The sequence below is a fragment of the Epinephelus lanceolatus genome, chromosome 5 (genome assembly GCF_041903045.1).
Source record: "Epinephelus lanceolatus isolate andai-2023 chromosome 5, ASM4190304v1, whole genome shotgun sequence".
NCBI lineage: Eukaryota > Metazoa > Chordata > Actinopteri > Perciformes > Serranidae > Epinephelus > Epinephelus lanceolatus.
In genome coordinates, this window is record NC_135738.1 from 1,151,257 (window position 1) to 1,166,204 (window position 14,948).

The following is a 14,948-nucleotide window of genomic DNA, read 5'->3' on the forward strand; positions in this document are numbered from 1 at the left end:
ATGGACTGTGTTTTCACCACCTCCTGATTGACTTCCCATCAACCGAGTGAGGAGGCAGACGCAGGACAATCAAAAGAGACAGAGACGGAGAGAGACGGAGAGAGACGGAGAGCGCGCTGAGCAGAACACTGTAATTATGTCTTCTTGTCCCTCGATCGCCCTGCTGAGATGAGTGTTTAGTGGAAAGAGATGAATCAGCGTTTCCTTTGAGGAGAAAAAATAACAGCTCGATAAAAAGGCTGCACAAAAAAGCCCCCAAGAAAACAAAAAAACCATTTAACCCACCACACACACACACACACACACACACACACACACACACACACACACACGCACACACTGAGATACACTGAGATAAAGCTAAACAGCCTCCTTGTTTAAATTTAAATGTCACCTTTGATGGAGCTGCGATGGCGGCGGCTGTTTCACCTCATCAAATCCGAACTGACCGAACGTGTTTACACGCAGAGAAAAACATGGACTGTAAATATAATTAAGATAATGGTGCAGATACAAGCTGACCAGCAGATGAACTGTAATGTTGTTGTTTCGTTCTTCTTTGGAGCTGCAGGAAGTGTTTCTCATATTTAACTTCCTGCTCTGCAAAATATGCATTTAAATCTCTTGTATGTTTTTATTCTACGGGCCTGATCTGAAATACAGTCATCCAATGTGATGAATTAAGATCCCTTTAATACATAAGCAGTGCTGGGCTTCTTACTCTAAAAATGTAATATATTACTCATTACTCGTTACTCTTTTCAAAAGTAATTACTCCCTGCCAACAGTAATTCATTACACTACTCCTTATATTACTTTTCTGTTACACCTCATAAAACTGATCATTGCGTATCGCCCCAAAATTCAGGTGTGCCTCTGTGTGTGAATGTCAGGGTGATCAGTGTTAAGTGTAGCTAAGGCTGGATAGCTTTTTCTTACCTGAGGGTCTTCTGTTGCCTGTGAGCGGTATTTTTCTGAGGTTCTGCCCGGAAGATGGAGAGTCACTCATGGAGCAACATTTCATCCACCACATATCCAACCACAAGCTCCATCACTTCTCTGTAGCTGCAGCTGTCCATCATTAAAATCCAGTTTTGGTTGTTTAGCCAGTGTAGAGCTACAGCCGACCTCCGCAGCTGTGGCGGGCTCACCTTTGGTGGGGTGTATTTCCTGGAGCTTCCTGGACCAACGGCCAAGAAAGAGGCAACACACATTCTTCAAGCAGAGCGCAGTTGAACGCCTCACGTGTAGCAAACGGAACTCGACCATTGTTTTCTCTTTCTAGGCAGAATAAACTGTCTGGAAACATGTCTTACAAGCAGAGCCTAGGATACTACTATATACAGTATGTGTTTGCCATTTTGTCTTTGCCCTCTTTGACCTTGATGAAGACGTGTTGGTGTTGAAACGTTCATCTGTTTGCTGTAAATCAATCAGTGTGCTCCAGTCCTTCCTTTTACCTTTGGAAGTTCTTGACCCGAGGGGCAACTGAATCAGGGAACCCTGTTTCCGCTCAGATATATCAGTGTCCTTGTTCTAACTACAACTCGGATGTTGATGTGAACAATATTTACAAACTGATCATCTCAGTAATGTAGCGTAAGTTCCAATTTCCAGACACCCAGAGTCTTCGTGGACCTCACAGCAGCCTGAGGTCACCGCCGAGCCGCCCTCTGGTCTGAGCCAGGCGAGCTGAGGTGGCAGGAACACGGCTGAACGGCCCATTAACCACTGTCTCACCACGCCACACTACAGCACGCCGCTGCTGATTTATGACACTGCAGCAGACCGGTGAGGGCGAGCGGTAAATCAGAATAAATGGATAGTGGCGGTGAAGAGTGTGTGTGTGTGTGTGTGTGTGTGTGTGTGCCTTACCTGCTGCCAGACACTCTCCCAGGAAGACATGAATATGTATGAAGAAACACACACTTTGCTGTGTGGTGTGTGTGAGGGGGTTATTGATGCTGAATGCTGTCATTAGTGTTGGAGGGGGTGAGCGTTAAGTAGCAGCTATATAAATGCAAATTCCTCATCATTTCCTCACCGTGTCTCCTCTCGTTGTGCTGCGTTCGACTTCAGCCTCACTTGGTAAACACTCTGCTCACCTCCACTTCCTGTCTCATACCTTGTTATGCTTCTTCTTCCATCAGCTGCCGGCCGCTGAGTCGACTCTCCTGCTTTAAAAGAAAACTCAAAGCAGACTTCTCATATCGCTCGCTGCAGAATAAAGAGAGGATATTTGAACACATCATTGATTTCTCCCTCTTCACTGACGCTCTCTCTAAGTGTGTTTGTCCACGGTGTTTATTGACGTTCTTTGCTGCTGTGTAATTATTCCCATCAGGAGAACAGCCACTGAGTTCTCTAATAACACCATTAGGTTCTGCAGCAGTGCAGCGCAGAGCAAATTAAAAGCCTTATTGACACCCGAAGGGGCTTCTTCACTGTGATTATGAGCACAACACTGACGCAACTTCGCTGTAAAGTACTCTGGATTTTTAACAGCAGCAGATATGAGTACATGTACTCCACTTAGGTACAATTGTTAGTTAATGTACTTTACATTTTTCAGTTTAAATTACTTTATACGTCTACTATATATATCTGTCCATACTGCAATTATCCAACAGCTGTAGTCACCACTTCAGTGTGTCCTCATACGACGGTTTGCATGATATCCAACAACTGTGTTTCCCACAGAATTAGAATCTATGTGTGGCCGTAGCTGACAACGCGGAGGTTGCATATTTTTTATTTATTTTCTTGCCTGTGTGTCTTTGTGTATCGGTTCAGCCTGGTCTCACTCTGAAGTCATCAAAATCTGGCACTGGACATTGACTTGATGCGTCGGACACTGACGAAAAAAGCCGTCCTTTAACATCGGCATGATGCACGGCCGGTCACCATTGTAGTTTTAACGGTGCTCGGTGGCGCCAGGGGGGAAAGCGGCGGGACAAGAACACACTGGGCAGCGGCTATTTCCATGCTTCCGGCAACTATAAAGAGCGAGGAAGTCCGTACTGGGTGGGCAGGAGGGAAGGTTGATGGGTCAGACACCGGACTCTGACCTGGGAGCCTGATTTTCATTTCCCATGTGAAATCAAAAGTCAGTAGTTACTATATTAACGTGTGCTAGTACGTGTACCATGCTGCACTAGTAACATATGTCACATGACTTGACATTAAGTAACGAGAGCCGAACTTATTTTAAGCCAAACTATAATGTTATAATGTTGTGTCTTTTTTTGTCTAAACTTAAGGAAATAAACACAAAAACAAAGTATGTGTAAGGCAGTAAGTTTATTTTGAAAAAGACTGTATGCATGTGCTGAGTAGAGACTGTGCATGCCCAATGAAAATAGAAATGTATTTTAAATAAGGCACACTGAATGTGACAAGCGTTGATTGAGATGCTGTCCATGAATGTGTGTAATGAAACTTGGGAGGAGAGCAGGTCAGTGACAATGTCATATTTTTATGTTCTGAAAATGGGCACAATTTCACAGGGTATGTAGAATAATATTACAGATTTTTGTTATACATCACAACATCCTCTGTGACTGCAGATGCTGCATTCGCTCATGTCGATGATGCTTTCAAGTCCAGGGGACGCACCATGCTGAAGAAATAAAAAATATAAATACCTGAGATCATAAGATTGTTAGTGTGTTTCTGTTTTGGACGTGTCACACATTTATGACTTCAGTGCCCTCTGGGTCAGAGAATGTGTCTGATCATGTGTTTGTAACAGTGTGGCTGAACATAAAACAACTCTTTGTGTTTCAGAGTAGGTGATTATGTGTCTGCAGATGCAAATTACTGTTTTATAATTCACCTGTGCAAGCTGTCGCTCCCAGATGCCTAATACCTGTCACTTCTGATTTAATGTAAATGCAGCTCTTGACCCTGCGAACATCCCCTCAGGACAGTTACTGAAATCTGGATCTCAGAAATCTAATTAGCTCCTTTTGACCTGAGGCTCATCTGTGAAAGCTGTCGTTACGTTTGTGAGAAATCCTGCTGACAGGTGGACACAGACAGACAGACAGACAGACAGACAGACAGACCTCTATGAAATCACCAAAATACTCTTAAAACCAGGGAGGGAAAGAGGTAAACCTGCTGCACAGAGGCTTTCTGTTTTTAATGCTGCAGCCTGATTGGATGAATTTTAGTAATTGAATCAGGACGCCATCCAGCTGTGATGTTTTTCGCAGAGTTAAACCCTCTTTGTGCGGTATTAACCTCAGATCCTCCTGTGATTTGTAATAACTGCAGAGGTTGTGTGAATCTGTCACAATCCTTAATCTGCAGAGTAAACAGGCCGTGACAAATTACTTCACCAAACACACACCCACACTGACCGCCTGATTCATCTGCATGAATCAGAATTTAATTCTTACATGTATTTTTGCAAGGACACGTGTTTTTATCATTAACTCCTTCCTCACTGTTCAAAAGGCTCTGCCTCTAAATGGTTTTTCCATTAAAATATTTTTGTTGGATTTTGAAAGTGTAAAACATAACAATATATAAAATAGTGTAATACATGGTACACACCCTTCAGTCTCCACAGACAAGAAGCAAAACATGACCCAGTCAGAAGGTCCACTAACATTCAGCAGGACTGGCTGCCAGATTTACGATGCAACATCACATCACCATCAACATTTTTGTGAATTGCCAGGTAAATTAACAAAATTTTCTCAATAAAAAATAGGAAATGTAATTCATTTATATAAACTAAGAGCGGGGGAAGGCAGAAATCTGAAAAAGGAAAAAAAAAAAGGCAGAATTTGAACACAGACCCACGACCACGGGCATACACACAGGCTTCTTACAGTAACTCAGTTTCCCTACATTGATTTATGTGATCTTATTTTATTGTAGATTTGCTTGCAGCTCAATCACTCAGTCCCTCCCTGTCCCGCTCTCCCTGTTCATCGGGCCACAAATGAGACAATAAATGATCTGCTAGCCACCCGACAGTCCCTCCGCCTCGCTCCCAGCCGCTGTGGACTGTTTCATTGGGTGAAGAGCGGACAGCTGCTCAGGAGACAGACCTTTAGTTGGTGGCTTTACTTGCTGGAATTCAGCCAGCACAACCCTCCCCAGCGCCGGGTGTCACAGCAGGCTGGTGGCCAGCAGCAGCGGATCTAACTTCTGTAACAGCAGCAACAGAAAGTTTGCTGATGTTGCTGCTGAGCTGCTGCCCACTCTCCTCCCTGTGAGGTGGTCTGTAGCGACAGGGAGAGAGGTGGAGGACTCACTGTGAATCTAGCTAACATTAGCTACATCAGTGTTGGGCTTCTCACTCTAAAAATGTAATATATTACTCATTACTCATTAAAAGTATTTATTACTTTACTTATTACTCTCTGCCAACAGTAATCCATTACACTACTTTTTATCTTACTTTTCTTTTACACCCAATAAAACTGATCATTGCGTATCTCCCCAAAATTCAGGTGTGTGCCTCTGTGTGTGAATGATCAGCGTTAAGTGTAGCTAAGGCTGGATAGCTTCTATTTAACTGGGGGTTTTCTGTTGCCTGTGAGATCTGCCTGAAAGGCTGAGAGTCACTCATGGAGCAACATTTCATCCACCACATATCGAACCACAAGCTTTATGACTTCTCTGTAGCTGCAGCTGTCCACGAGTAAAATCCAGGTTTGGTTTTTTAAGCCAGTGTAGAGCTACAGCCGACCTCCACAGCCGAGGAGGGTTCACCTCTGGTGGGGTGTATTTCCTGGAGCTTCAGGTTGCTGTGCTGTTGGTCGTAGTCTGTGTTTCTGGCCGGAGGTTTGAGGACTTGTTTTTCACAGTGGAAAGACTTTTAGTCCGACTACCTGCAGCAGCAGTGTTCTTGTCATCTTTCCCCCCAACAAAATCAAAGTAACTAAATATTAAATATAAATGTAAATATTTCCAGCCGCTTACTAAAACGATTACTAAAATTAGTCTGCTGATGTGATGTTGTTTGGTTTCTTGAGTAATTGTAAGATTATTACTGAAATTTTATTAGTAATTAGTTACACTGCTCGTTACTGGAAAAAAGTAATATCATTACAGTAATGTGTTACTGCCCAACACTGTGCTACATAAATGGGAACTTGAGGTGCGGCTGTGGGCCTTTGGCTCCGGTTAGCAGAAGACTTGACTATTGGCAACACTGTCTTTCCATCTCTGAATCACTTCCCTGATACTGACACATTTTATTTTGTTTATTGTCTCTTTCTGATGAGTCCTTCCTGTGTTGGGTTGCTTTGCAGTGTAGGCAGTTGTTGCCAATGCTGGAACTTTCTCTGCTGGATTCTCCAACATTGAATCAGGCTTTTGCCATTCAAAGGGATGGGCACGTGCAACTGCATTTGTAGCACAGCCAGTAGGAATGCCCTCTCTCTGAAATGACCTGTGATTGGCCAAAGTCTCCTGTCATGGGCTAGATTTTCTAAAGCCTGAAAACAGAAATTAGAGGAGGTGCAGAGGTGAAATTTTCTCCAAGTTCATGTGAATTACCAACACACGTTCACTCCCACCTCGTCACATATTGACGTTTTGGTCATGGACTTTTCACGTCCACATATGATGTCCAAGGTACCCTGGATGTGTTGGTTGTTGATGCTCTGGGACGTTGTGTCAAGACTGCATTGTCTTCTTTCAAGATACACTTTGATTTTCACAGGAAATTTACATCGGTACAACATCGCAAGATGATGTATTTTTTTCCTTAAACCAACACACATGGTTAGGTCGGATGAAAGTCGGTGTTTGTTGGAGCACCGGATTTCGACGACTTTGGAGTGAGACCAGGCTCGAATTACAATATGCTCAAAGGTTATTATATGATTTTTGCCCAGTGACACCAAAATACAACTGCCTACCCAGCCTTGAGTATTATGGACACTGCAGGAAAACTTCTCATTAAAGCTGTGACAGCATTTTGAATTCTAGATTCACTGAGCTGCTCAGCTTTGTGTTAAAAGCACATTAAATCCACTTCTTTTTTGGTTGGTGCATTACACATACAGTCACTTTATTACACTTTAAATTGATCTCGGTTCCATTCAATAGTGTTCATTACAGCAGGAGTTATTTTCCAAAAATTCTGTCCTCTGAAACCCTCCAGCTAAAACCTCCTGTGAATCAGACTTTACTCTCTAACTGCCTGGAGAAAATGCAATAACTTTAAATTAACCCACTCGCACAAGATCAAAGTTACAGAACATCTTCATCGACTTCCTGTAGCGGGAGGCCCTTTAACTGCTTGCAGAGCCGCTGTGTAATTAGTCCAGTGAATTGAAATCAATTGATTTGGAAAAGTGCTCCTGCAGCCATCAGCAGTGATGAGGAGGAGTGAAAAAGGATTTAAACTAACTGAGGGTGTGTTAATTTCCCTGAACGCAGCACAGTGGACCTGAGCCCAGACTGTTGTAAAATAAAATCCAAAACAGCCTGAAGGACATTTTTTACTGGGATTATGAGGACTCCAGTAGCCGCTTGTGTCGGCTGTTATGTGCCCATAATCACAGCGAGGAGCGGCCTCTCAGGTGGTGCTGCTGCTGTAATATCAGTCCTAATTACACAGATAAACCAGCAGTGTGAGCCATAAAAGAGTCATTTAGTGTGATCCTGGCTCAGGGGAGCGGGAGCCGTCCTGCAGATCAATAGTCATGTTTAAATGCTTGCTCCTACACAGCTCAATAGGAGACGCACGACTGAGCAGAGGCTCCGAGTCGTCCCCTGGATCGATACCGTCGTTAAACGCTGATTAACACCACATCACCACTGATGAAGATGAATGATGGAAGCAGCAGGAGCGGTGATACGGCTGCTTACAAAACAGTGGAAGGATGTGAGTCTGGCACCTGTTTCTCCATCAGAGTCATCACCTTCTCTATCTGTCTCCACCTTTATCTGTCTGGCCTGCTCTATCTCCTCCTGGCTCCTCTTTATTAGTCTGAGTCCTCAGTTAGAGAGGCCTGTCGCTGCCCTGTGTGTGTGTGTGTGTGTGTGTGTGTGTGTGTGTGTGTGTGTGTGTGTTAGGTGGTTATTGATTCCTTCTCCTCAGTGGATAAATAGTGCCACGCTTTGGAGTTCAGAGAATGACATTTCCTAAGAGGAAACTTTAGTAATTGATCAGTATTCTTTGGTGTGTAAGGTGTGACGTGACATTCAAAGCATTAATAAAGCTGCACACCAGTATTTGCTGTGTGAAGGTACGATGGAAGAATGGCGTGCTGAGCACAGAATGAAGTCACGCTCCCTCTGTGTGTCGTCATTTCTTTGTCTCTCTGTTGTTTGTTGTGGTGAGCTGGTCTCGCCATGTGTGCATGTTAGTGCTTGTGTGTTTACCACTGGCTTGTATATCGCCGTTGCTTTGCACTGTGCTAGTACGACGGCAGCGTGGAAGCATAGCACCAACCCTCCAGTTCCCCCTTGTTAAAGCGGGATTTATAGGCTACTTATGTGTCGCATCAACAGCTAACCCTACGCCGTAGCCTGACGTGCACCTCCCCAGAAATGTAACTCCACAGTGTCACAGTGACGCAGACCTCCTGTCTGTCTCTGTAAGCTGAAACCATTTCCCTCAGTGGAAACAAAGCTTTGATTTACTTTAATTTCACAGATAAGAAACAATAAACTGTGAAGACAATAAAGCCTCCACACACTGTGTGTGATTTATCCTGGCTGAAATATGAGGAGAGGAAATCTCTGCTAGCTGCTAGGCTAATTTATACAATGTAAAATGCCATAGACTTGTGCTAATAACGTTAGCATGTTGTATTTGTTTGGAAAACGTGTTTAGTATAAGACAGTTGTTTTGTCAGTGAACCTTGTGAGCTGTAATGGAGCTGAATTTTGTAATGTTAACTTTGTTAAATGTTGCTGTTGTCCCTGGCTTCATATGAGCAGAGGAAGTCTCTGCTACTCGCTAGGCTAATGTATACAATGTAAAATGCCATAGACTTGTGCTAATAACGTTAGCATGTTGTATTTGTGGGGAAAATGTGTCCAGATAAAGACAAGTGTTTGTCTGTGAATGCTGCGAGTTATAGTGAAGCTGATTTGTGTTTGAAACTGTCTCTATTAAGCCATGTTTAATGTGTGTTTAATGTGTGTTTAATGTGTGTTTAACGTGTGTTTAATGTGTGTTTATTGTGTGTTTAATGTGTGTTTATTGTGTGTTTAACATGTGTTTAATGTGTGTTTATTGTGTGTTTAACATGTGTTTAATGTGTGTTTATTGTGTTTTTACTTTGTGTTTAACATGTGTTTAATGTGTGTTTATTGTGTGTTTAACATGTGTTTAATGTGTGTTTAATGTGTGTTTAACATGTGTTTATTGTGTTTATTGTGTGTTTAACATGTGTTTAATGTGTGTTTATTGTGTGTTTAACATGTGTTTAATGTGTGTTTAATGTGTGTTTATTGTGTGTTTAACGTGTGTTTAATGTGTGTTTTGAATCAACTAAACTTTACAGCACTTCACAGAAACCCCACCGCCAACTAGTGTTTTTTTGCTACAGCGTAGGGTCTGCGGCACAAGTATAACTCTGTCTTAACACTGTTGGCTCTGTCAGCACTTGCTGTTGTTAATGAAGTTATGAAGTTAGCACCATTAGCTGCTAACCGCCAGCACAACCACCTTCATGTTGAGAACTGTGTCAGGACACTCACGCTCCAAATTTCACATACTCTGACTTTTGCCACCTTAACTTTGGTTCTTGTCCCATTACGTTTCCTCCTGACACTGCCTGAACTATAAGGGCGACCAGCCATGTATCGTGTTGACGTGAAACGACAGCTTTTTTGTCTGATGCCAGAAGTCTCTGACCAAGCGTCGGATTTTGACGATTTTCAAGTGAGACTGTTGTCAGAGCCAACACCCTACACCTGCCAGGTTGGGCTATAGTCAGGTTTATACAACAGTTAGTTCCGGCCCTGCAATCTGATTGGTCGAGAGACAGTAAAACCGTGATGATATTGAAGTAGAACATCACGGTTATTTCACTGTGTATGTATCACTCCGCCTCACAGCTGATTGCAATCAACAATCAAATCAAAACTGATGGTTAGTGTCAGTTAGGTCAGCAGTTGCGTTGTAGGCTAATTAATTCATCCACTGTCAAACAGCCAAAAATATGGATTTATTTCCTAAAATAAGTTTTGAATTGAACTATGAATGGTCATCAGAGGAAGATGAGGGAGAGGAGAAGCTGGATCCATCTGAGCACACATCCAGGTTTGTCAGCGTTTCATCAGCGGAGCTCAATGACTTGGAGAAAAGCAACATACTGTCAGATCAGAAGGCAGAGTCAGCTGTGCCTGTGAAGCCACAGTCCACCATGCAGTCACCACAGACTTATTTCACCGGCTGCACAATTAATGGAAATGTGCAGATAAATGTGTATAAAGAGTAAGTGCCTGGCGCACCATGTCTGCGTTACATAGCAACGGTGACAGCGGAGTCCTGAGGGAACTATTTTTGTTGGTGGAAGACAAATAAAATGCTTAAATTATCTATTTTGTCCTCATTTTTCAACATTTCTTAATCAGCCTTGCTTATTTAACTGTTGAACTGTTGTATAAAAGCAATATCACACTCGAGCTTGTGATGTTATACACGTATATTGTCACGGCTGTGATTGTCTTCAGCCTGTGGCCACGTGCCTATGACCGAATCACAGCCGTATAACATCACTCCCTCTCGTGTGACATTGCTTAATTATATCCTGTTGTCTAAACCAATCCAGTATCTTTCCCGACTCGTCTAATACCAACGCTTGGTTCGTGGCCAACTGGTGTTCAACACCAGCACACTGAGGCACACTTTAGCTGTGGTACGAGACGACTCAGGCAGTGGCATTTTTGATGATCTGGGGAACTACCATAGAATAGATAGCAAGAAAGTGTGTATAGGGTGGCCGAGAGAGGAAGTGTATGGGTCAAAAGAATTTCACTTTCACGCAGGAGCCCGCTCTTTGTTTCCAGTGTGAAACCAAAAGTCAGTCAACTTATGAACCATGTGATTTTGTTGCCTTAACCCCAGGAAGTAAATCTAAAAACTACCTATGTAGTTAGTTTAATTTAAAAAAACTAACTACATGAACGTTATGTATTTAACAAACAGGAACTGCACATTTCCTGTGATCACTGAAGTTTATTTTATAAAGAGATGTAACAGTGTACACTGACACAATGTCCCTGAACATCCAAAACTGATGCAGGAGAGCACCTGGTGCATCAGACTCTGACGTGATGGGCCAGTTCCCAAACATTGGTATTTGACAAGTTGGGAGTGAGAGTGCTGGTTGAACCTGTTGCTGTGTCTTTGTACACAAAGCAAAAGCACGATAGTCTACAAGGTCTCATTGCAAAGCTAAGTGTCACTAACACGGGGAGAGGAGCAGTGTGATGTTACCTGTGTCGCCTGAGCCCATCTCCACTATATCTCCAGCTGATCACACATGCTAATGTAGCCAGCTAGCATCAGCCTGAAAGTGTGAACTGTAGCTGCCATCTGTGGGTTTATTGACCTAATAAAAGTGTCTGTGTGTGAGCAGAGTTGCAGACACTCTGCCACTGTGTGCTGCCTTGCCCACAGGCTCTTTGGCACTGTGATAAGTAGGTCTGAACGCCATCTGCTCAGTTCAGCTGCAGAGCCACCAGACTGCTGCTGTGTGACAGAGGATTTCATTTTATTTAATGTTGCATCATAATAACAGTGATTTAGTCAAGTAATCGTGGAACATGCTTTATTCTATTCTAGTTTAAGTAGTTTTAGTTATTACGTCTGCATGTTCAACTCTTTTCTTCAACAAAAGAATTATATTCTATTTTATTCCACTGTAGTCATTTACTGTTGTAGTGTCAATGTCCTAGCCTACTGTAGTGAACTATATTACAGTCTATTACTTTATTTTAGCTTTTACTTTCTATGTATTTCTTCTGTATTCTATTTTATTTCATCTCTGTGCTTTTGTTTGTGAATTTGATTCAGAAACACTTCCTTGCTCACTTTTACCCTCCTTACTTAGTGCAGCAAACAACTCATGTGGGGGCCTCTGTCCCTATCTCTTAGTAAAGCAGTGCACTCGCATGTGTTTAGAATCAAGTGTGCAAATCCTTTATGTCTCTTAATCAATATACAAACAACTTCAAGGTCCTTCATTGGAGGATTCCCCATGCACACCGTTTGACCATTTTTAAACTTCAAATCTCAGAAAAAGCTCATAAAACCGAACAAAACTGACTTTCTGTAATGCATTTCAATGGACGTCCAGGCAGTGTATGGGAATGGCTATACGCACTGTGATTGGCTCATCACATTTGAGGGCGAGGCTTAGCCATAGGTCAATCGCTTCTCCTCACCTATCCAAATTTGGTTAGTCATGTCAGGTCTTGTGCACTAAACTGTGAGCAGATATAAGTGTTTGTTCATGCATTTAACAACTATGACTCCTTCATTAGTGCAGATAACAACAGTACAGTAAAACACTATTAATAATATAATATTAATAGTGTAAAAAGAGACGTTATATTCTCGAACATATACATAACATATACTGAGCAGTTTGACGATATATCATTATCAATATATAAGACTACATCGTGTTAGACTTTGGATGTCGTTGTGTTGTGATGAGGCATAAACTGTGTTTTAAAGGCTGCATTACAGTAAAGTGATGTAAATGTATAAACTTATCAGACTTTTTATTTGTTTTAACGCTTGCCTAAACTCACTCAGTCGTTATTGTGTTAATATTTTCTGAAAAAACAAAACAAAACAAAACAATAGTCATCCATACAAATGTTTTGCATCAGAGAGGGTATTTGGTTAGAAATATTGTTATGGTTGATTTTGTCTTGCAGTCCTAATATTAATGAAGTGCTTTGAGGAGATGTATTGAGATATATATTGTGTATCACGATATAGCCTAAAAATATTATGATATAATTTTCAGGTCATGCCACCCAGCCCCGTACAGAGCATTAATTATTATGTATTTCACTGCATTTCAGGGGGAAAGAATGATAATAAAATGGCTGCATTCAAGAAAATACAAGGATCACAATTAAGTCTGTCTCTATGAACCTATAACAAGTTGAATATCAAAGATATGCACACACACACACACACACACACACTCACACACACACACACACACACACACACACACACAGAGCGTTACATGTGCCCAGTTTTCTTGTTGGTTTTGTCTCCTTTTGGAAACACAGCTGCTGATGTTTAACCTAACGGATCATTTGTCCTGCAGTCTGTGATTCAAGGTTTTAATGTGTTTCAATAATATCCGATATCTGTTTGTTTTAATTGTTGCCTGATTTGGGTCTTGACCTTCTCTTTAAATCCTTGTAAATAATGAATTATGATAGACATATATCAGCAGGTCACCTTGTTGTGATGTGACTGTGACTGACTTATTTGATCTTTTATCATTTTAGCAGGACAGCTGTTCATCTGAGGCTAACCTTCATTGTTCTCTCTCTCTTTGTCCTCAGATCTGACTACGAGATGGAGTACGACAGATACCCTGATGAACACTACAACAGGTACACAACGTTTATTAACCTTTTATTTACCCGTTTCTTTATCTGTTCCACTTCCTGTTTTGTCTCTGAACTCCTGGTTACTGGTGCTTTCTCAAGTCATAAGCGGTTCACACAGCCAGCTGTGCGTGACCTGACAGCACCACATCCAACACAGATATTAGCAGAGGTGGAAAACGTACTCAGATCTTTTACCCATTTACATTTTATTAAGGCTTAAAGTTACGCATAATTAACAGCGGGACGCTTTTAATGACAGGCTGTCTGCTGATGGCGTCCTCGACTTCTCAGTCAGCTCCACCCCTCGCTCCTCCACAGCTCCGTGCTCTCACCCAAATATGGTCACTTCTGGCTCCAAAAAATCAAGATGGTGACGGACGAAATTTCAAACTTGAGGCTTCAGATCTGGAGTCCACATACCAGTGGGTGACATCACAGTCTATGTGTTTACTACATCACCTGACATCCTCCTTTGCTCCAGTCTTATGACACTGGGCAGCCGGCAGGGCAAAGGTCATGTGATCTCAGCCTCAGAACACATGGGTTATATACGAATTATAGAGCATTCATTTTCGTAGGTTTAAGCGTGAATGGTGAATGAGAACAGCCTTCATCATCATTTCATGGCACCATCGACTCCTCGCTCTGTCCCTGATCCTCCACAGCGCCGTCTCTCAGGCTGCAGCCCTCACAGAGTGTTTATGACACATCTGTTCACCCAAATATGTAATATACTGTATATTCATATTTCTATGTTTGTTAATAATATGATTTTATATAATCTGCCTTGTTGTTGAAAACCGGTCAAAGAGCCGGGATGTGAATAAGAAAAACATGGAAACACGTTGTTCTTTATTTCATCATGAGCCAGTTTTAGTGTCAGCGGGAGAAACTAACAATCACAGAAGAGTATGTTGATGAGGTGCTGATTGTCTGACAGGAAGTGACAGAGTAAATATATTCATATCATAGCTGTCTGCAAACTGAACTGATGTTTTGGTCCAAACGACTCAGACAGCCGCGCTGGACGACCTCAAATGTCATCTCAACTTTTTCAGTGTTTCAACAGCTTCAAACTGTTCTTTTTCCCCGAGCGACTCAAACTGCACATTTTCAGCTGAGAGGAGGAAATTGGTCGCCCTCTGCGAGAACATGAACCGCCTCAACTCGCCATTTGTGTCTGGCTCGCAGCGGCAGGCCGATTTCCAGTTTGATGGCAGAGTACGTTGGACTCTGAGGTTAGGAGAACATCCTCCTCTCTCACAGAGCTGTTTACAGTTCCAGATAAAGATGAAAGCTGCGACTGGATCCCAGTTTGACCTCGCTGTGTTCGGCTTTCAGCTGGATGAAGAGGCATTTTGTGAGGATGAGTGCAG

The 14,948-nt window shown here is 42.3% G+C and overlaps 1 protein-coding gene across 2 annotated transcripts in view; it reads left to right on the plus strand.

Annotated features, from left to right (window-relative positions):
• LOC117261995 (uncharacterized) overlaps window positions 1-14,948 on the plus strand; it is a 67,748-nt gene that overhangs the window by 25,658 nt on the left and 27,142 nt on the right. For both annotated transcript variants that reach the window (XR_013491560.1, XM_078167567.1), the window contains exon 3: window positions 13,525-13,575. Coding sequence is in view for 1 of the 2 variants with exons in the window: in XM_078167567.1 (XP_078023693.1) it covers window positions 13,525-13,575 (51 nt within the window). In the remaining variant the exon portion in view is untranslated. The remainder of the gene's footprint in view (window positions 1-13,524; window positions 13,576-14,948) is intronic.